General features: G+C 37.8%; 2 protein-coding genes across 6 annotated transcripts in view; both read left to right on the forward strand.

Annotated features, from left to right (window-relative positions):
• dnajc5ga (DnaJ heat shock protein family (Hsp40) member C5 gamma a) overlaps positions 1-3,379 on the forward strand; it is a 32,317-nt gene extending 28,938 nt beyond the window's left edge. For 4 of the 5 annotated variants that reach the window (XM_088909387.1, XM_088909390.1, XM_088909388.1 and 1 more), the window contains one exon: positions 114-3,379. In XM_088909387.1, coding sequence (XP_088765513.1) covers positions 114-217 — 104 coding nt within the window. In that variant the 3' untranslated portion in view covers positions 218-3,379. The remainder of the gene's footprint in view (positions 1-113) is intronic. The other variant, XM_088909392.1, reaches the window with a different exon arrangement.
• Positions 3,380-5,052: 1,673 nt separating this feature from the next.
• Positions 5,053-19,759, forward strand: trim54 (tripartite motif containing 54). The gene is made up of 8 exons (XM_088906191.1): positions 5,053-5,355; positions 8,033-8,205; positions 11,436-11,607; positions 14,848-14,943; positions 15,420-15,653; positions 17,187-17,209; positions 18,427-18,551; positions 19,277-19,759. The coding sequence occupies exons 1-8, from the start codon at positions 5,188-5,190 to the stop codon at positions 19,423-19,425; spliced, it is 1,140 nt and encodes a 379-aa protein (XP_088762317.1). The 5' UTR covers positions 5,053-5,187; the 3' UTR covers positions 19,426-19,759.
• Positions 19,760-21,825: the final 2,066 nt, after the last annotated feature.

Below are 21,825 nucleotides of genomic sequence, written 5' to 3' on the forward strand. Positions count from 1 at the left end.
AGAACTGTGGAAGACAGACATGATTGTTGCGAAAGATAGGAGAGTGTAGTTGAAAGCTGCCCGTCTTTGCTCAGATGGAGAAATATGCCATCTAAACTTGTCTTTCTTTTCAGATACAAGACCTCCAATTGTGATTCAGCCACATTCCACAATCTGCACTTCAGAGTCCACCCAGCTTTCCACAGGCCAAAAGCTCAGCTACGTGACCGAGAACTAACTAGCAGCACCAGCCCTTCGAAAGACTTCCTACCTTGATGTCACAGATGCCATTACCTATGTGATTTCCCACACGTTTATGGTTAGGAAAGTTAATGGCATGTGATATGAAGCATAACGTGGCACTCTTGACAAAGAAAAAAAAATGTGTTGGGAAACAATTCTTGCCACCATCAAAGCCAAGCAAAGTGTAATGTTGCTCTGGTATTGGAAAGCGAATTACTACTGTACCAAAACAGCCCAGTCAAGATGTGAAAGAGTTTCAGTTTATCAGGTCAAAACTTTGTCCAAGTGCCATCCTGATACTGTTGCATGGATTGGTGGATGTGCTCGTGTCTTAAGTGCATGTACCTGATGCATGTCCTCTGTTGTACGTTTTGACCTTGTGCCATGTAACAAGAATCCTTGCTGTGTCTGTAGTTCTCTGGAGTCTCACTTAAGAGGGTTTTAGTGTTTACAAGCTCAAGGTTGTGTTGCTTTTATTCCTAATAAAGAGCAGAAATTACCCAGTCAACCTTTTTTTTAAATGAAAAAAGTAGCACTTTAATTCCACTTTGACCGTTAATTACATTTTGTAGCCCAAAACCGAAAGGTATATGTAGGTGCTATGCTAAAATATAAATGCTTGACCAAAATCAAAATATAATTGTATTTTTTGATCAAATAACCACATTGGTTTAAGACACCCGAGATCTGTGCCAGTTCCTGAGTGAAGGGAGCATTATAAAATGGCCTCTTGCTTCTGGTACAGAGATCTTGTATCTGTCTGGCCCTCCATGTAAGATTAAAGTACTTGATTTTAATGGAAATTGGATAAAATTTAAATAGATTTTTTTGTGAGATTTCAGAGTCCTAAAGAAATGGTTCTGGGTTCTTTTCTACCAAAATGAAAATCTGCAGGGCCTTTTTTAAACCAAAAAGGCATCATAATTAATGGAAAGGATTACCAGCGATGTGCTGGAATTTGTATTTACATTGTTTCTAATTAGTTGTATTGGGTGGATAGTCAGCCTTTGCATAGTAGCTGTGGAAAGTGTAGTTTTTGGAGAGACTGAGAGGATGGCTTTCTGGGCTCTGGTATTGGTGCTGTACAGAGGCAACAGAGTGGCCTCGGGCTCCATTAGCCTTTGATTAGCAAGAAGGAAGATCTTGGTATGTTAGATATGAGTCACGCCAAGCTCATAGTCATCTGCAGGACGGGGTTATGTGTGCTGACCACTTCATGTCCACAACCTCTTGGAGTGCTGCTACTGAAGGAACTTTGTTTCTGGATTCTGGATCAATCAAAAGAGTTTCAAGCCTTTTGTACTTTTCTTTAAAGTAATGCTGTAGTCAGGAAGCTTCACTCGGACAATATATGCAGCATAAAAGACTGCTATGCCAAATGTATGTTTTTTTTGCTTTCTGTGCTACTTTGCTGATAATTTAACACTGATCTACTGTTGTAACAAGTAGGCCATTTTCTTCACATAAATGGTCTAAATGTTTTTGTCTCTGTGCTTAAACTATTGTGAGTATGAGATGAGAGAGGTAGATAACTATTTTTCAGTGCTAGACATTTTTATTGCTTGAACTCTAAACACAAGACTGTGTGCAAATCCTTCTAAGTCCTCCAGCTTATTCAGTTTGGATATTTAATAAGTATAGTTTTCCATTACTTTTTTTGTACTTTGGGGAGCTGAGCACATTCAGTATGTTTCTGGGTTTTGGTGTCATTGCAGCATTTTTAAAATGTGAATGTTTGCCAAATACTGTTGTTGGCTGTCTTTTTGTATTTGTCAGCTGTATGTTGTGTGGTACAATGTGGTTTCTCTAATTCTATGGTTTGCCCATCATCTGTCCCCAAAACTATTTCATGGTTTTATTTAGTGATGATCATGGATTAGGAAACCTAGATTTTAAATGTTAGTCATTTTTATTTTTTTGTTTTAAATGTGTTTCCATCGTCTAACTTATCCCAAATAAACAATTTAATATACATTTTTCTAGTCTATAAGGCCACTTTATATTGTGTCACAGAGCACAGTTGAAAATGGCAATAAGAAAGCACCCTGATTTCATAATTTAATTTTGAATTGACTGCCCACCTTGAAACCTGTAAATGACAGCATTTATACTTTTTTCATTTATAGTAAAATGCCAATTGGTTTTGTGTCATTAGATTTTGTTATTGGTTTGTGACTGATGATGCAGCACTTTAGTGAAATACAGAAGTATCAGTGTTAACAGAATGAGTGCATCAATTAAATAAACACAGAGTGCATAGTTGTAACAAAAGCAAAATCAACTTATCTCATAATTCACAGATTTCTTCTCCTGAAATCTGTTTTAAAAATGCGCCATCTTAAACTATGTTTAAAGGCAGGGACTGCTGTCAAAAATAAATACTAAAATACCAGCTGCACTACATGTTAGTCTTGGGCCTCTTTCTCTGGAAAAGGTTCATTCTAGTTAAGAGGAAACTTTAATATGGTTGTGTACAACTGTATAAAAAACTAAAATAGATAATTACACTGGTGGCTTAGAAGGTTTTGCTTTAAGTACAGTATTTACAGTAGGGACCGAGGTTCAAGCACTAGTTAGCTTTATTCAATTTTGAAATTTAACAATGTTTCTGTTTAAATCTATGTAACGGAGGTTATGGCAGTCTGTTTGCAAATAAATCATACAATTAACAGTCAGCAATCAATCAATATTTTTGTGGAAATCACTGTTTTGTACTGGCAACTAGCAATCTTAACTACCAATAATTAAGTTAGAAAACGACAGATTCATCTCCACAAGATGTCAAGGCAGATATTTTAAGAATTCTTTCCATTTTAATGTTTACTTTTTAGTTATATATAAAGTTTATTTTTAATGAATGTATTGTGTTTATTGGCAGTTTTGGAGAGCTGACAGTAGCCAAAAAATTCAAACAGTTGTTTGAGGCTTAAGAAATAAGGAGTATCTATGGTAATGTTGGATATGCTGGCAGAGAAGTCTGTTTGTTTTAGGTTTCTTCACAAATGTGTAAAATACTTGTTTTTTTGGTCTTGCTGATTATTGTTCCCTTATTTTTCTTTTTCTTATTGTTCCAAATGTCCTTATACAGACCTGACTTGCAAACATGTATATTTATATCACCAAATAAAAAAGGGAGGGAAGGTGGGGTTTATATCAAGTTTGGTGTGGCTCATTTTTTCTTTTGATCCTTAGTGGGTGTTTTCAGAGTTCTGCTTTCAGGAGGCTAAGTAGTAGTACAGTAATAAGATTTTCTCTTTTTTGATTGAATTTTTCTGAATCTTCCTTTTGGAGTTGAAACTCTTGGAGTGTAGTTTTAGTAATAGTCCCCCTCCACACACAGAAAGAGACAACATCTCTATTAATAATGACTGTTAGTAGTCAATTATACACCTCAAAGTGAGAGCTTTGAAAATTGCAATTTTGATGAAAGACTCAAATGACGTTAGGATCTGCTGGGTGTGAAGACGTGAAGAAGGAGTTGTTCCAAATCGGATTGGCTGTGTTCCATAAGATCTGGCAAATGATGAGTCATTAATTTTGGAGAGTCATAACGATTGTGTTAATTACCATTTTTTTAAAGAAAAATGGTCAAATGCTTTGTGAGGTCAAAATTTGAAGATTAATATAACAAGTCTTGGATATGTGACCGTACGTAATCTGAAATGAAAAATGGATAAAGACATTTCTGTGACGTCTTGGAGCTATTTTTTGGAATTGTACTTTTTATTTTATTGATCAAGAGATTTGCAGTGTGAATTTGTAAACCACTAAAGCACTGCAGTACAGGGTTATAGAAAACAATGACACTAAAGATGTAATGATCAGCTTTGGCATGTGAACTTACTCTGGACTACTTCTGCATATACTATAAATGTACATTTAAGCCTGTTATCTCATCCTAAACCCATCAGAAGGTGTTAATGAGAGAGAGTGTGAAACCAAGCAGGTGCCTGTAGAAGTCCTTGTGTTTAGAGGTTTCCACTCAACAAATGGACTCTGAGACACAGACATCATCCTGTTTTCTGTGGATGATCCTTCATTAAAGATACATTTCCAGAAGGATTTTACACAGCTGTCATTGCCTTTTAGTTCCTTTTAGTCCCTGTTTTGCTTAAAAATGAAAACAAATTTTATATTAATTGCCCTTCCTGTCACTTGTAAATGTTTTAATTTCCAATAAGAGATGCAATGTTTTACTAGTTTTCTTAAAATTAAAAAGGGGGTGGAGGGATAATATTTTCTGTTATAATCCACCTTTTGTAAACTTGTAAAATCACTCAACAGCCTAAAGGGTGTCATCTTGCACTGACTTTCTTATGTTTTGTTCAGTTCTCAGGGCTGAGCTGAAAACCACGATATGATTATAACCACAGCCAAAGCTTCTAAGGTCAGCTTTAAAGTAGAAATGTTTTTGACTGCTGGGAAGATGCTGTGAAATACAGTTTTTAATTACATACTGAAATACAATACTTCAGAGATTTGTTGCAGAGAACAAGGTTCAAGGCCAAGGTTTCATTTGGCATCTCTGGTCATGTCCTCTTGTCTTCCTCCCAGTGTTTACGGTTTAAATACTCTATGTCGTTGGTGCTGGCATTTCCAGCAGTCCCTCGTGGCTCCGTGACTGAGAAACATCTGATCCAGGCCTGACAAATGGTCTCCTCTATCCCTGTCAGTCATTCCCCTTATCACATTTCAGGAGTTAAAAATGGAACAAGGAATGCTGTTCTCCCCCACATCTGAGTGCCATTGGTCAGAGGGAACATCCCAGTCCCTGTGTAGTGCGAGGTTTAGAGAAAAAGTAACTCTAGCCAGAACAAAGTGTTGCTAAAATTACATAGAACCACTCTGTTGAAGGCATCATTGAGGAACAGAGCAGAAGACTGAGGGCAAGAAAGAAATAGGAGGGAAGTGGTCGATAGTTACGTTTAACGATTTTCAGAGAGTTGGCCGTGCACTCTTGAGGGGATGAACTTTGCGCTGGGCTACAAACCATTGCTGGGGGACTCGAACACAATGGACAGCTTGGAGAAGCAATTGATTTGCCCCATCTGCTTGGAAATGTTCACCAAACCTGTGGTGATACTGCCCTGCCAGCACAACCTGTGTAGGAAGTGTGCCAATGATGTCTTCCAGGTAAGGGATTCTTTTTTTTTGTGTAAGTGACTAAGAATTTTCAACATAATGTAATAGTATTAAAGACAGTGGGTGCCAAAATGATGGTAAAGACAAGCTTCCCTTGACCTCTTTGAGGTCTCTTGGGCTTCAGTTGAACTTTTATTTGACAGTATCGCACAAATCATCTGTATTTTCTATCAAAACTCCCAACACAGAAGGAGGTGAGAGAGCTGGGTTTTGTATTTCTGGCTCAGTGGATGACGGGAGGACAAACTGCCTGTGAAGAATGTAAACATACTGTCAACACAGTCTCCTGTATGATAACTTAAGAGCTGAGGAGGCTGAAGTTCAACAAACAAAATACAGAAAAGGAAATTCGGGTTAGAGCACAATACATTATATTTGAACTAGCTTATCGTGTTTTTTTGCAGCCTTTTTTGTCCTATTGGAGATTAAAGGCTGAACTAAGATGGTCTTTTTTCAGTTTCCTTCAGCACTCCAGAATGATAAATACTTCATTTCCATTTGCATACCTCATGGTAGCAATTCATGGTCAAGTCTTTCCTTTTTATTTGTGTATGTTGTGTCTCACAAAGTTTAGATACCTGCTGGGTTCTTGGTTTCCCTCATGGTATAGTTTTTGGTTAGACTACTTTCAAAGTCTAGAACAGAAAGGAACAGTCAAGATGTTCTTGAACACGAATTACTGTCAGGCCTCACGTCATGTTTCCGCCTTCCTTTCAGATTTTATCTTTAGGGCTGTGTAGTGCTTTTGTGGGTATTTCAGAGTGTTCATTTCCTTTCACCTATCAATTTGCTATTATAAATCAATATGTACATTATTTACATAACATCGTTTGAGAATGCACCTTTTCATAAATTGCTTTAATGTGCCTAGAACATATATCTTACCTACAGTATAAGGAAATTTGTTTTTGTCTTCACAAGAGTTTATTTAATGGTGCCACATTAGCAGTAGTAGGGCTCAACGTACTTAATATGAATCTAAGTGTTAAGTGCAACAGCACATTTAATGCCGAGCAACAGTTCACACGGGGTGTTGTCACAGCTGCAAAACTAGCAAATCATTGTATTATTCTATTTTATAGAGTCAGCCTACCTCTATTTTTAATAGGCATGACAACAGTATTAGATGTAATAATTTTATCAAATATATGTATTTTTAAGTTTAAGTTAAAGCAGATCAGAATAACATACTTCTCACTTTTGTTTACTTATTCTTCTAATTCCTGTGCAATTTCATATAGATTTAGTGTACTTCATAGATTTTTTTCTAATTCTTTTCTGTGAAGATTTGTGATAATACGGTTGTGTGATAGTTATACCAATATGGATCTTTACCTCACCATTGAACATCTTTACCATCTAGCAAATAGAGGCTGATAACTAAGGTTAAATAATAACAGTTTGCATATGCCACCTGTTGATTGGCTCCAGTTTGTCTGCCGAATTATGCAGGGTGAAGACTTACAGGGCAGTTGGAGGGATTAGTTGGCCTACAATAACCCAGTATCACTATGGCAGAACTGGAAACTGGAATGAGTTAAGTAGCTGTAGTGGGCTAGGCACAGAAAATCGATGCTGACAGTCTCCACCCACATATACATAACTTCTTTCCTGGGAGTGGGAGTTTAGCAGAGACCTTTGTGAAAGATGTCTAAGCAAGGTAACTCAAATAGGAAGTTAAAAGATGAACAGCTGGTCCAGCTGTTCCAACAGAAGACCAGCTTTGTACATCAGATGTAGGGTCTTCCATAATGCTTACTGTCACCCCCTGAGATGAAGAAGCTTGACACTGTGAGTGACTTTCACATTCAAACAGACCGAAACTCCTGCTGTTTGAAGATTAAAAACCTAGTTATTTTTGAGCTCTGAAGAGACCAGAGGTATTTCAGAACTAAGTGGGTATCTTCGACTCAAAGGTTCAGTGCAATCATTTTTGTAATTTAGCTATTACAGGATAGCAGGTTGTCCTGTGGAGGGTTATTTTAATGTACACAAACCAGCATTACCTCCCTAATGTGCTATGTCTCAAGGATAGGTCTGTCTTTGAGGGGTCAAGTGATGGAATCTTTGGATTGTACAAGACCTTGACTCATCGACTAGTCTGTTACAAATTTGAAAAAAAACAATTTGTGTTGATGTGTTAGCTTTACAGGCATTATCTGTCTTTTAGGTTTGCCTTCAACTTATTTTACCTATAAAATATAAAATTGTGCCAGGAAAGAAGAAACCATATGACCATGCTCAGATGACCATAGAGGCATTTTGTTTTGTATTTACCCTAATTTATAACAGTAAGTGACAATGTGAGATCTGTTCATAATTAGTATGTCACAGACACCTTACACAAACATGTTATATACTTATATATCATATTTTCATTTTTTAATGAAAAAGACGTCAGTACTGAAGTCTGCTCAGCCCAGTGAAATGCCTTGCCTTAAATGTATCCTTCATGTTGATATTTGTGGATTAAAATGCTGTACCAAAGTTTTCAAAAAGATAAACCCAACAGTTGCACTCTCACTCTGTGACCATATGTCTACACTCTCAGGCTGCCACAGTAATAAAGCAGTGCTGGGTAGGCTGGGTTCTAAGTAAGCTCCTAAACAAAGGGTACTGTTTTCTGGAGCTTTCCATTGGACACCAGGTCTTCCTTTCCTCCCCACAGGCATCGAACCCCCTGTGGCAGTCAAGGGGCTCCACGTCCATGTCAACAGGAGGGCGGTTCCGATGCCCTTCCTGCCGCCATGAGGTGGTCCTGGATCGTCATGGAGTCTACGGCTTACAGAGGAACCTGCTGGTGGAAAACATTATTGACATCTACAAGCAAGAGTCCACCAGGTCTGGGCCTCATTTATTCACCAACAGTCGCCATGTTTCCTGAGTTCTGCAGTGCATTATGAAGGATAAACTGCATTCAGTGCCCTCAAGTTTGTATTTAGGCACCCAGGAAACAAAATGGGGAATCAAAGCACCAACATACAGCACAACTGTGTGCTCTGAAGAACCAGCGTAGTCCGGTACTGTACAGTGTTATCTGGTACCAAACAGTTTTGTCATGTGTTTCGCAGTGTTGAGTGGAAACCTCTAAACACAAGGACGTTTACAGCCACCTGCTCTGTTTCACACTCTCCTGCTTCATGCTGACCAGACTGGTTTGGGGTGTTTTTTTTTTTCACGTGACATCCTTTTAAGTGACACTGCTCAGAATCTACATTCTCAGTACTTTCGCCAGTTGTTGAACGAGACTCCAACAATATTTGTTTCAACAGGGCTGAAATATAGATATCTCACAACAATGATATTTAAAATAATTCTGATTATAGTTTAATGCTAATATATATCTGGAATGGGAAAAAGGTTTGCTAAATTAGGATCTAGTAAAGAAACACTTACTTCTAATTGCATTTTAAAAGGAGATGTGTGGTAAAATAAACAGAAATCAACACAAATCTAGATCCAAAATGCATACTATAATAGTTCAACATGTAATCACATTTATCATTATTTGTGTTCTCCATTGTAATTCAAACCTGAATGTTCTATGATCTTTACTGACCTACATCTACCTTCGGAGCAGGAACAGAATAATCCTTATATCTTGGAAAAGTCATCCTGAACCCTCTTTCATATTTTGCAGAACAAGAATTCAACTTTTAATTGCAATCAAATACACGACGAAAGCATGACTGACTTAAAGGAAATCTTTAAAACAATCAACCTGACGGCATTTTACTGTTTAAAAAAACCTCAGATCTGAGATATAATCGTAGCCATAAAGCAAAATCTGATTTCCAAAGTTTTGAAAATCTGGGCCCAGTAAATTATCAACCCAAGGATTTTATCTAAGCAAGTTTTGTAGGATCTCAGCACCTTGATATCCACAATATGAATAAATAGTTTGGTCGGGGCACCGTGTACCTGCCTCCGATGCTCTGTACTGATTGAAGTTTGAAGTAATGCCTTTGGCAGTTTTTTTGCTCCAATTCCCAGTCCTACCTTCACAGCAAAAGTAAAAATGGTATTATTTTTTTTTCTTACAAGACAACCCATTTTAAAGTAAAGATTAAAGTTGTTCCTGAAGCATCCAGATATGATTTTGTTCTTTTTCCTACTAAGGATGTACAGTATTCTCCAAAGGTACTAGGACTGCAAATTCAAAACTATTATTTAAACTTTAAGTCAAGCAAATACTTAATCACTATTTGTGATTAAGATTTATATGAGTAACAAGCACAAAGTCCACATATATATTTCTCTTAACTTCTGAGTGGGAAAGTTCCAAAGACTGTTATGCATGACAATGCCATGCTTCAGAAATTGTTTGGAAGTGCAAAGATGAGCCAGGAGAATTTTGGAACAAAGTTTTATGGATAGATTAGCCCAAGATAAACTTTATTAAAATTGATGGAAGTATTATAGTGAGCAGAAAGCAAGGAACAACTGATGCTCCAAAGATACCACCTCATCTGTGAAAGATAGCCTGACCTGGGTATAGAGACCTAATCTGACTATGCAAATGGCTTGCTTGTCTTTGTATGTGAGATTTCATTGGCAAAAAGCATCAGAATGTGAAAATATTAAAACTTATTATTAAAAGTTTCTTAAAGCATCAATAAGGCAGGAGGAGTGGGCTGGCCCCACACTCAGGTTTGGTGAGAGCTGGTTTCTAATCATTGGCAAAACCTGTTGATTAATTAAGCAAGTGATCAGTTCAATTAACGGAACTGTGGTCCGTAGAGACTGTGATCCGATTGGAGTACCACATGATCTTTAAATTACTTTAACAATTCACCTGCTTAATTGGTCACAGTGAAATTTTTCTAAGTTTATAGAACCAGGGTTGAATTTACAGAAATAAAGATGGGATTTCAGTGGAGTGCCATAGATTATTTACCATTTCTCAGTTTCTGAAACAGCTGATTTTTACAAACATGGTAAAAGAGAAGTACAGTACATTCCTTTCTAAATATCATTTTTATCATTTATAATTACTTTGGGAAATCAATAAGGCATCATAAGTAAAAAGGTTGCACTAACCTTTCAATTTATAATCTATTAAAAAATCCAGGCTTCAGAAGATAATGTCCAGTCAAGCTCTTTGAGCAAAAGTAAGAAGCTGAATCTTGTATCGCTTTGTACTGTAGATATGACATGATTGTTTACACAGTTTACCAATGATAAGAGACTATTTGGCCTCTTTCTAAACATAATTCATCCAAGAATCTCATCCAAACATTTTTTGAAAGAAGACGGCATTTTGGCTTTGACAACATGCTATGGTAGATTGTTCCAGAACCACACAGCCCTTTGTGTAAATACCTCCTGTTCTCAGTTTTCTTAATTTTTCTAGCCACAATTAATTTTTAATTAGATTGAATTATTTACAACCCTAGAGAGAGAGATGTATATTGTGTTTTACTTTAGAATAAAACATTGCTAGAAGCTTTAACTCTTGTCAGATCTCTGAAGCTAAGAAGGGCTTGGGCTAGTTAACAATCGAATGGGAGAACACACAGAGTTTTGGAAGTATTGCACATGTATTTTCCTTCATCTCTAGACCATAAATAGCCAATCAAAGCCCCTGTATACCTACTGAATCTTTTCTAGAAGGCTCCATCTTTCTTATGAAGTGTTAGTTTCTGTTCTGACTGTAGACATTACAGGTTAGAGATCTGTAACAGGTGATAAAGCCTTACCTGTTGTAAACTGTTGCCTCACGCAAGTATTTCAGAAAAAATAATAACACAAATCAAGATACTGTAGTTACCTACCTGAAGAATAAAGATACTAGCCTAAAATGGCCATATGAATTGAAAAATAAAAAATGGGAAATCCGTCATTATCACAGTCCCTAGTTGTAAGATATGGATCAATTGTCTGTTGTGTTTGTGAAATTTTATATGTGCTGCAGCAACATTGCAATTTATCATTTATTCCTGTCTTTTTAAGCTTTCTTAATAAAGGGCGAGTGCAACAGACTGACAGAACTGATACCACAGCATACAGGCAATCCCTCTCATCTTTGCTTTCTAATGCTGTTTCTAAATGCTGTTGTGTCCTCTTTTCAGACCAATCCATACGAAATCAGAGCAGCATCTGCTGTGTGAAGAGCATGAGGAGGAGAAGATCAACATCTACTGCCTGTCCTGTGAGACGCCCACATGTTCCATGTGCAAAGTGTTCGGAGCACACAAGGGTTGTGAGGTGGCTCCTCTGCAGAATATCTACAAACGACAGAAGGTAAATTTGGATTTTATTTTATTCAGCCTTTCCTTAATCAGAAAATCAGACTTAAAGGTTCTTTCTTTTCTGAGAAGGCATAGGGGAGTGGGGGATTTCAGTCCTAATTAACGTAGGGACCAGTTTTATGAACCAATTTATGGATTTGGTCATGACACTAGGGCTAAAATGCCTTGCTCTTCTGAAAATCCTCCTGGCACCTTCAAACTCAATTCAATTTATTTTTATCTAGCGCCTTTCAAGACAAGGTTGCCCCAACAATGCAAGTGACCATACATTTTGTGAATACAGACGAGAAGACCAGAAGACAACGGAGGAGAGGAACCAAAAACTCCTTAGTAAGGAGAAAAAAAACCTCTAGGGGTCCAAGGTCAACTGGTTGCCCAACCCCTTTTGGGCATGCTAACATTATATAATTAAAAAAAAGGAAATAAATGAATTCATTTATTTTATTTAACGTTTATATATGAAGAACTAAGATTTACATCTCAGCCCTTCTGAAGTAGTGTGCCTAGTTAGCATACTGGGAGAGAGTGCCACCTGCTGGTTCAATCTGGCTAAAAAGAACAAAAAATGACCCCCTTCTCCATCCATCACATTTCAGTAACTGCTTTGTCTTTAAAACCTCGCAGTTTTCTTAATTTGTCCAAACTCATCTTCGGAATACAACAGCAAATAAAATTCAAACGAGTAAAAGTAACTCCCATACAAAAAGGGGAGACGGAAAGGGGGGATAATCAAACAGGTTCTTCAGGGAAAAAAAAAACATCTTACCAAGTCGTTACATACAGTACGTACGCTCTAGCAAAATGTGGGCTTGAAATGAATTTTACTAAAGGCTGTGTGTATAACAAATATTAACCGCATCTTTAAATGTCACAATCTCAAGCTTTAAAGTAACAAAATGTGAAAACTGTGAGAGGGTCAGAATACTTTTGCAAGACACCGTGTAACTGAAACAAATTATTCATAAACTTATGAGGATAATTTTTCATTTTTTATAGCAGGTACAGTGACCTTTTGTTGAGCAGACATAGCATAGGTAAATTCATTATGCTAAGTGTACCATCAAATAGTGTGCCATCAAAAGGGCTTATCTACAGGGGAGGTACCGTGAGAGTCACAAGCTATTTTCATTGGTGTGTTCTGTGTGTGAATGTTTGAATAATATTTTTTCTGTTGTAAGGAGATTTGGTTTGCAAATTAGGTACATACTGCACCAGGTGAGACTCGTCTTGTGTTTATAGGTGAGGTGATCTCACCTAGAAGAAACTGAAAGAGCATCATAAGATGAAGAAACTAACAAATATGACAGCTTTGTACCCTAAATCAGCAGAGTGCTATCACACCCACTAGTTCCAGTATGAGACAAGGGAAAAAAAAGAATCTTATCCAGACAACACCCCATAAAATCAATGTATCTACTTTATAACTGCTTTTCAGTTATAAAGTTATAAAATTGGCTTTTTGGCCAATTCAGGGTTGCAGAGAAGCCAGAGCTTTCTCAGCAAGCAAGGGGCACAAGGCAGGGTACACACAGGATGGGATGCCAGTCCATCGTAGGGCAGACACACACAAAGTAGGGATAAGAAGCTAATGAACCTACAGTATCAGCATGTCTTTGTACTGTGGGAGGAAACCTACACAAGCACAGGGAGAACTTACAAAATCTACAAAAATTGCACCACAGGTCCAGATTTGAACCCATGGTCCCAGAGCTACAAGACTACAAAGCAATGCTAGCCACTGTGCCAGTGTGCCACCCACACCCCCCACCTTGTACCACCAAATCAGTTCTCACACTCCAGCCCCTTGAGATGGACGGTGAAGACTTGGAAACTCATTCAGCAGCTACCAGGACACAGACATCACAGTATACATACCAGTCATTATGCCCGGAATTCAAGCAGGTGGTTTCAAAATGAAAGCTAGGTAGTGGCTGTTAAGAGACTGTCCTCAAAAACACTGCCACTAAAAAAATACAACAAGGCCCCTGTGTAAGCAACAATTTACTGTTTAGGTTTTCCTTGTTAGAGAAGGCCCATGTTATTCAAAGGGCAGACAAGCTCCTAATAAAGGCAAGTGAAGAACCAGTTGTTATTGTTCTTGTTGGAACTAACGACATTGCCACACTTTCAAGAAGAAATTCAAAGCCCTAGTACACAAACTTAAGAGTAGGACTGAATCTTCTTAAAGTTGTCTCAGCAATGACCACAAGTGCCTGCACTTTGAAAAGAAGAACCGTACGTTTTCTAAACCCATGTAAAGTGATAGGTATGTTTTGATGCACAGTACAGTATGTACACAGATGTTTATAGGAACAAAAAGTAAATAAAATTGATTGTTAGATGCTGAACCCACACACAAAAATCGAAAATGAAGAAACAGAGGGAGGCCAATGATATGAAATGTATTCTGATGAGGAAAATCTGTGTTGAAACTCCTAACTATTTTCACAGCCTTCAGAGCCAAAACATTTTTGTACCAATCAGGAGCACATGGTGTGCTTCATAAACTGCTCAGCCAAGATGGCCACTTTGAAGGTACAAAACTGTCTCGCTTTTAACATGCTAGAGCATTCTCATGCAGTACAAAGATTCATGCAGCATCAAAAATAAATACAAATGCCGCATGAGGGTAAAAGTGTTCTTACAAAATAAATGGCGGTACTCAGGATGAAACTGCTCTTTAAACTAAAGCACAAGCACCTAACAGTTTTTGGAAGGTGGGTGAAAGCCCACTCAAGCATGGGGAGTATATACAAATTCCACACAGATAGCATCCAAGATCCAGAACTGAACCCAGGGCCCCAGCGCTGTTACAACGGTACCACTGTGCTGACCATAAAGTACAACCAGCTTCTACAAATTCAAGAATATATTATTCAACATTATTGTGAAACGATTATTGTCAACTATTGTGCCAGTGCTTGTTTCTAAATATTTTTCTAAAACATCTTTTTATATATTTCTCTTCTGTGCAGGTTTTGTCAGTGTTCATTTTCGTCAGTCTGAGGTCTTTCTTGAGTAGTAGCCATTAACTGGCTTCTATCTGCATACAACGTCCTAATGCCCAGCACTAGATTGTCCCACTCAAGTTCTCAAAGTACTTAATTGCTCTAATTCACTGTAGTAGAGTTAAGACTGTTCTTTTTCTAGCGTGCATGGGCTATACGAGCAATGAAAGGTTATACAACAATGAGGACTTGTTGACTTTTTGAAATTGCCACTTCTTTTGCAGACAGAGCTGAGTGATGGGATAGCCATGCTAGTTGCTGGGAATGACAGAGTCCAGGCAATGATTTCTCAGCTGGAGGAGATCTGTCGAACCATTGAGGTAAGCTAGGCAGTAGCACAGGATTTTTCTCTCGGAGAAAAATAAATGGACCTACAGTACTACTGTGTATCAGCCATGAAACCTCTGTTCGTCCCTATGGAAGAAAAGCAGGGTAGTGTTTTTTAGTTCATCTATTGTCAGGAGTCATAGTTCAGGCTGAGATGAGCTTGTGCCTGGTGTGGCTGAAGTTCACCAGTTCACACTGCACTGTGTTCAATACAATAATTAGCTAAACAGCCATGAAAATCCATTTGGTTCTTGAATAAACAATTTCAGATGCAGTGTTGTGCTCCTTTCAAAGCTGAGCTGCACTGCTTATCACTCCCTTATATCAAAGACCATAAACCTACATAATACAAGTGACCCAGCTACGTTAAAGCACACTGCTGTATTTTAAAGGCTTTCAGGCCCTAATGGGCTCAGGGTGTGTTAGATTGCAGATGGAGACCACTCCTTGGTTTTGTTGGACTTCACAGGACAATGGCCGGAGACAGAAGCAGCACTTGTGTGAGAAGTTCGATTCACTCTACGCCATCCTGGAGGAGAAGAAAAAGGAGTTGGTGCTGTGCATCAGCCGGGAGCAGGACGAGAAACTCGGCCACGTCCGCTCCCTCATCCGACAGCACGGGGACCACCTGGAGGGAGCCTCCAAGCTTGTGGAGACTGCAATCCAGTCCATGGAGGAGCCCCAGATGGCTGCCTTCCTACAGGTGGGCAACATGCGTCTGTCACAAGATGGACAGACAAGTCGTAATTTTGTCAAAAACTTGTGCAAGCCCGTGTGATAAGTTATTGACACAGAAAAAACCTTAAGGCCAGCAAACACTCTGAAACTAGGATGAGTATTGCCAATTTCCTGTAATTCATCCACTTTGTAACTGCTACAGAATTAAATGATATCTCCTTGCAACTGATGACGAGAAACGCATCCACTATGAAGCCGAGAGTTTTCATTTCTTTATCAGTTACATCCTTGATTTTTTTTTTACCATGCAGATATTCAGCTTTTTATTCTGCTTATCATGTTTAAGTAGGATTTTTTCGGGCCACTTCCTTGGTACTATTGTTTGCAACAGCTTTCTGGAAAGTTCATTCTTAGACAGCATTTACATCAAGCCCAAGTGCCGACAAATAATTCTGACAGCCAGCACCCTGCAGCCATTCTGGGTTCTTTGTTTTCTACTGCTGCAGTTAAAGTCCGTTTATAAATTTGCTTCCAATACTCAACACCCTCCAAGGGATGAGAACTACTGTATGAAAGTTACACAGTTGGTGTTCACTTGTTCACCCAGCCACAGCTCTCTTGGTATTTCTGGATCTCTACCAGCCTTATGGAAATCATTCCCTTCTCACACTCAGTTGTTAAATCTTTAGAACATGTTTAACATCAAGGTCTGTTGATGGAGGTGCTTTCTCACAGCTTCCTGTCCCTCCCTTCTGCTCCTGTGTCTTTTCTGTCCTCTTCCTCTTTTTCTGTCAGTGGTCTGGTCACTGTTGAACATTAGTAGATGTTTTGTAGGCGTTTGGCCACCTGGAACGTTTTTTTTGGCTGCCTCAAGAGACACAATAGGATGCATTTTATACAAATACGATCACGTATATCCATTGTTTTACCTTTTTAGAATTGTGTGCTTGGGAAACTTAAACATTTGAATATTTACAAATATTTTGTACGTTTGAGTGTTCGCATCTTTATAAAATACAAGTCAGGTTATGTTTCGTTTTGTAGTAGCTCGGCTTACAAAATGTGTAACATCTATTGTGGTAAATCTGCTGTGGTTGAGAAAAGTGATCTAAAACAGGGGTTAAAAAGGTGATTTGATTAGTTAAAAAAGGTGATTTTTAAGATTGAGCAATTTATAGATCATTTAAGACCACATTCTGAAGACCATCCAGATCTAGAATTCCCATAATTGTGAACAAATTACTTGCTTGCTTGATCTATAGCTTACAGGTATAAGCTGTTGTTTTAGGGTGATCTATAAAACTAACTGGCTTGGGGCTCTTTAGGATAACTGTTAGGATTTAAAAAGCTACCTTCATTTCTGCCTTCTTCCTGAGCTGGCAACACGAGGGAGTAGTCTCGTACTGCATTAGGTGGTGTGCAATGAAAGAGCCCATACTCTTATAGTCAGCTATACATGTGTTCAAATGAAATATAGAAAATCTGTAAAAAAAATAATTCTGTAAAATTGTGGCTTCAACATAAGTAAATGTTTTTTGTATGTTTCTGTCTTCCACAGAGTGCTAAAGAGTTGATTAAAAAGTAAGTAAACATTTCATAGGTGTTTTCTTTTTCCATACTACTACAGTCATAGATCACCTCAGGGTAGCATTCTCTGTTGTCATTTACATTGAATTCCTTCACACCCAAATTTCATTGTGACAGCTTATGCTCAGTTCTTCATATCTCCTCTACTAATCACTGCCTCTGATTTCCCTATCTATGTGTGTTACTGTCATTTTATTGTGTTTGTGGAATGTACTGATGGAATTTGGAATATTAACCTGGAACCATCTATCCGTAAATATGATCCGGTTTCTGCATTAAATTCAAGACTAAGTTTTGACTAGCACATTTTGAAACATAAATGAAGTTTACTGTTCAGACTAACGGAAAGGATCCAGGATTAGTAAAGGGTTTGTATAGGTGTTTTGCTGGGTCTGGTCAGAACTGAGATGGGAAGCTTCTAAAGAAAAGTCTTGCTGCAGTAAGTGATGTAGGTGGGCCAGTAGGTGGCACTCTTGCCTCTAGATAGAAATTTCCAAACCAATACTTTTGTACTGGGAGAAGGCTCACTGTGCTGCCCTCAGTTATTGAACCAAACTACTTGATCATTTCAAATTCCATTATTCATAAGGTAAGGTGAACTAGGCTAAATTCTATTTTGGGCTTGTTCAATCTACCCTACCTTATTTTTCTCCATAACTTAACTGAGGGACATTTCCCACTTCTCCACCAGAGCTGCTGTGTAGTGAGACTACCACACATTACCCAGGTTTGTGTTGCACTTCAGTGGTGGATGAAATGAGGTCTCCCCCTATGTGTAAAAACACCTTGGGGGTAAAAGGCATTATACAGCTGCAAGGAATTACAAATTAAGTTTGCCTAGTCAGAAGACCAAGAACACCTCTATATACAATCTGCAAGCCACTCTAGTTTGATGCGCTAAAAATGTTGATTTTAATTGTGACTGTCCGAAAGAACATTTTTTTAGAGAATAGCCATGGTTCAAGAGTCTGTCTGTGTTAATAAAATAGATGTGTAGCTGACTGCTTTTTTAAACTGTTTTCTGTTTATTTCATTTCCTAGTTTTTGCTGTAGCTCAACAGTAGAGATAGATAATGCATGGCCGTAAAGATCTGATAGAATACCTTCCTGATCTGCAACATGGCAAACCACAGGGAAAGAGTGCTAATAATCTATCTTGATCTTGTATATTCATCATTAATCAGCTGACCTCAGCACTGTGTCCTTTACAGGATCATTGACACTTCCAAGGCCTCCAACATAGAGCGAACAGACCCAGGGTACGAGAGCATGGACCACTTTATTATCAACACCGACGACATAGCTGACATGCTGAGGACAATAGACTTCCAATCAGGTACCCTCCACTGCCAGATACCATAGGTTTCTATGTCAAATGCACTGTGTGTAAGTGTTAGCTCATCTGTGCCCTCTTGATTTCTTACTGGAGTGGCTCAGCCCACACTCTTATAGTCACGGATTCCTCCTCTCTTGTTTTATTCAACCAGCCCCGGAACTTTGCTGTGCCTTTTGACCTAATAACTTTTTAAAAAGTTTTTGAAATCAAGTTTTTGAAAGTACAGTACCCCAATTTATTATGGTTTATTAGTACCTCGGTTTATTATGGTTTATGTATAGTTTTGAACTGATAAAATAGCAATTACAGATGTGAATAGCAAAGACAAAAGCCCTATTATTTTTATTTTACAGGCAGGAGTTAACAATAGTAGAGCACAGAAGAATGCTAGCTCACCTAATCACCTAGGCTATGGCTTTCACAGTAGACCCCTAGTTATTGACAAATAGTACATGGGTTTACCCATGTCAACAGCATTACATCAAATGTCAGCACACCTGCTACAAACATGTTTTTTTCTCAGGATACCTTTGAATCTGTTTCAGTTAAAAGTGATTCTTTTCTTTTGATGCTCAGTCTGGAATAGCACAGAAACTCCATTTTCAGTATGTTCAATTGCAGAGCCAAGATGTCAGGAATAGGGCACACAGAATCCTCTTAGAATGGGTCTAAAGTTTTCGTAGAGTGGACAAGACTGAGATCTGAGAGTTTTCTTGGTGATGCAGTCTCCCAGGGCGAAGACGCCGAGGAAGGCTATGAAGCTGAAGAGGTGGTGGCAACAGAAGATGAGGTGTCACAGCTGAACGCGGAGGGAGAGAGCAGCAGATATGACTCAGGTGGACTCCTTTCAGGTCAGGCTGCAGTCGCCAGATGACAAAAGTAAAACAAGAACCCACTCTTAAACCATGTCTGCAGCCAAATGTTTCATGGTCATTTGTAAGCACATATTAGTTGCTCCAGATGTTTAAAAAACGAAATGAAAAAGAACAGCTTGACACTGATTTAAATGGTGAGCAATGTAATTTTCCAGATTATCGCCCTGCCGATGACCTGCTTTGTTCCTCCTTTCCCATTGCTTTGTGTGGAATGTGTGAAACTACTATTATTAATATCGTCATGTGAACAATTTTACGCGACTCGTCACTTATCAAGCCCATGAGTACCGGCAATAAAGATGAAAAAAATGTATTAAATTTCATTAATGATTACAGGGAGTGCATTTTATTTTTCCTTTAACCTAACAAAACCTCACTGAGGTCAGTCCATCTGCTTTTGCATAATTGTTCGGACTATTCAGTTAACATAATAGCCACTCAGCTCTCTACTGACAGCTTGCTGTCCTCACTAAAAGCTTCTCCATATCTCACACTATCTGCTGCTATATATAGTTTTTGCTGACTTAAGAAAACTCCGCAGCAATGACATACGGCTTCAAATCAGGTGTTCTTCATTTCATGTGCTGAAGATGAAATTTCCTTTTCCCCAGCAGACTAATTCAAGGAAAATGACCATGACATTTTAGCCTAGTTGTTATCAGTTCTTTATACCATATTCCTCCCAAGGTTTTCAGAAGGTAGGGAACTTTGCTAATAACATCACTTTGTCGCTGACTAATGACAGGGATCTGTACATTTCAAAAGAAGGCTCAGGTCATAGGGACTGAAAAAAATGCTTCTTTTAATGTTGGGTAATATTCATCTTTCACAGAGGAGTCACTAATAAAAAAATATTTCTACAGTTTGATATATGACACCCATATGCAAAACAATGAAAAGATACTTGTGAGAATCGGGGACCTATATTTTCTTCATCTTGTGGAATAACATTTGGAAATGAACATACTTTCCTAAGCTCACAGCCACTGTAATACTTGGTATTGACAGACACAATGTGCAGTATTAAAAAAACAAACAACAAAATGGAAACATTATGCAAAGCCAAAATTTTATAAAACCTTTCTTTTTTTTCAGTCAAAAAAGATACTAAAATCAAAATTTAATTTTTGAACCTATCAATAGCCTTGATCAAACTATTAGACCTTTGTAGTAGATGCTGAGAATTTAGTAAGAAACTTTCATTGGTCAACAGTAATTTCAAAATATTTGGTTGTAAACAAAACTTAATATTAGATATACAGTCAGTTAGAATTGAGAGGAGGTACATCAATGTCAGGTTAAGATTATAACCAGTTCTGGATATTATTCACTCCATAATGTCTCATAATTTGGTTATCATAGTAAATTAGAATGTTCTCAAATGATTTATCAGATTAAATAAAGAATTAAAAAGTACCATGAGTGACTTTGAGAAGGGCTGCTTCACTACTACAGTATTTAGAAGTCTAAACTCAAACTGAAAACATGCAAAGTTTATTGTAGGATGATTGTTTAATTATTACAATGACCCAAAGTTTTTGTGAAGGTTTTACTAAACTTTTAATGAATATTTGACTTAATTTAATAACATTTGAGGTAGAACAACATATACAGTACTTGGGTTTTCCTTTTCTAGGGTTAGAATGTTTAGGCACTGGTGTAACAGTAATTTAAAATGCAGCAAATACTCAAGTAATCGAAGACACATTGATCATTTTTGTTACCAAAGGACAAAGAGGAGAGGAACTAGATCTAAGCTAAGACAGGATATATTTTAGAATCCTAAATGTGAAAAAAACAGTGTGTCTTCTATTAGGTGTCTGAGGATGCCAAACTTAGGTTGAACCCATTCTAGGATATTGCATATGTTATACTGAAGATGCAATATTAATGAATGAACTGCATATGAAATACTAATAATCCAGCTGACTCTAGTTTTTAAGTGCAGACACCCCCCCACACACACATTTCCCTCCCTCTTTTAACCCTTTTTTGTGCTATTGACCAAATTCAATTATAATGCTGTCTTATATTAAAAATTCAACCACATATATATGAAGGAAAAAGTGGAGATCATGGTAGATTTGAATTTTCCTCACATATTGGAAAAAAAAAATCACACATAAGGAAAAATCATCAGGGAAAACTCCATCTGAAACTGAAGTGGTAGACCTGGCTCACACTAAGTTTTGTTCTTACTACATTCTTAGTTCTTACTTTGTCAGAACACATATTAGAAGGAATAAATGTGTTGATTAAGTTTTTTCAAACAATTTAAAGTAGAGGTGAGCCCTAAGGAAGCATTAGGGAACTGTAGTGTACCATTTGGGGATTATGATGTGATGTATATTTTTAAATTATAGGGAGAGCCCCCCAAAAAGATGACAATGTCAGAAAAG

The sequence above is a fragment of the Atractosteus spatula genome, chromosome 2 (genome assembly GCF_055471065.1).
Source record: "Atractosteus spatula isolate fAtrSpa1 chromosome 2, fAtrSpa1.hap1, whole genome shotgun sequence".
Lineage (NCBI taxonomy): Eukaryota > Metazoa > Chordata > Actinopteri > Semionotiformes > Lepisosteidae > Atractosteus > Atractosteus spatula.

What these genes read in the sequence shown, in the direction of transcription:
- trim54 (XM_088906191.1), top strand. Translation starts at nt 5,188, where the DNA reads ATGAACTTTGCGCTGGGCTACAAACCATTGCTGGGGGACTCGAACACA. An exon ending in ATATCTACAAACGACAGAAG is followed by an intron (nt 11,608 to 14,847) that starts GTAAATTTGGAT and finishes CTTCTTTTGCAG; the next exon opens with ACAGAGCTGAGTGATGGGAT. An exon ending in AGATGGCTGCCTTCCTACAG is followed by an intron (nt 15,654 to 17,186) that starts GTGGGCAACATG and finishes TGTCTTCCACAG; the next exon opens with AGTGCTAAAGAGTTGATTAA.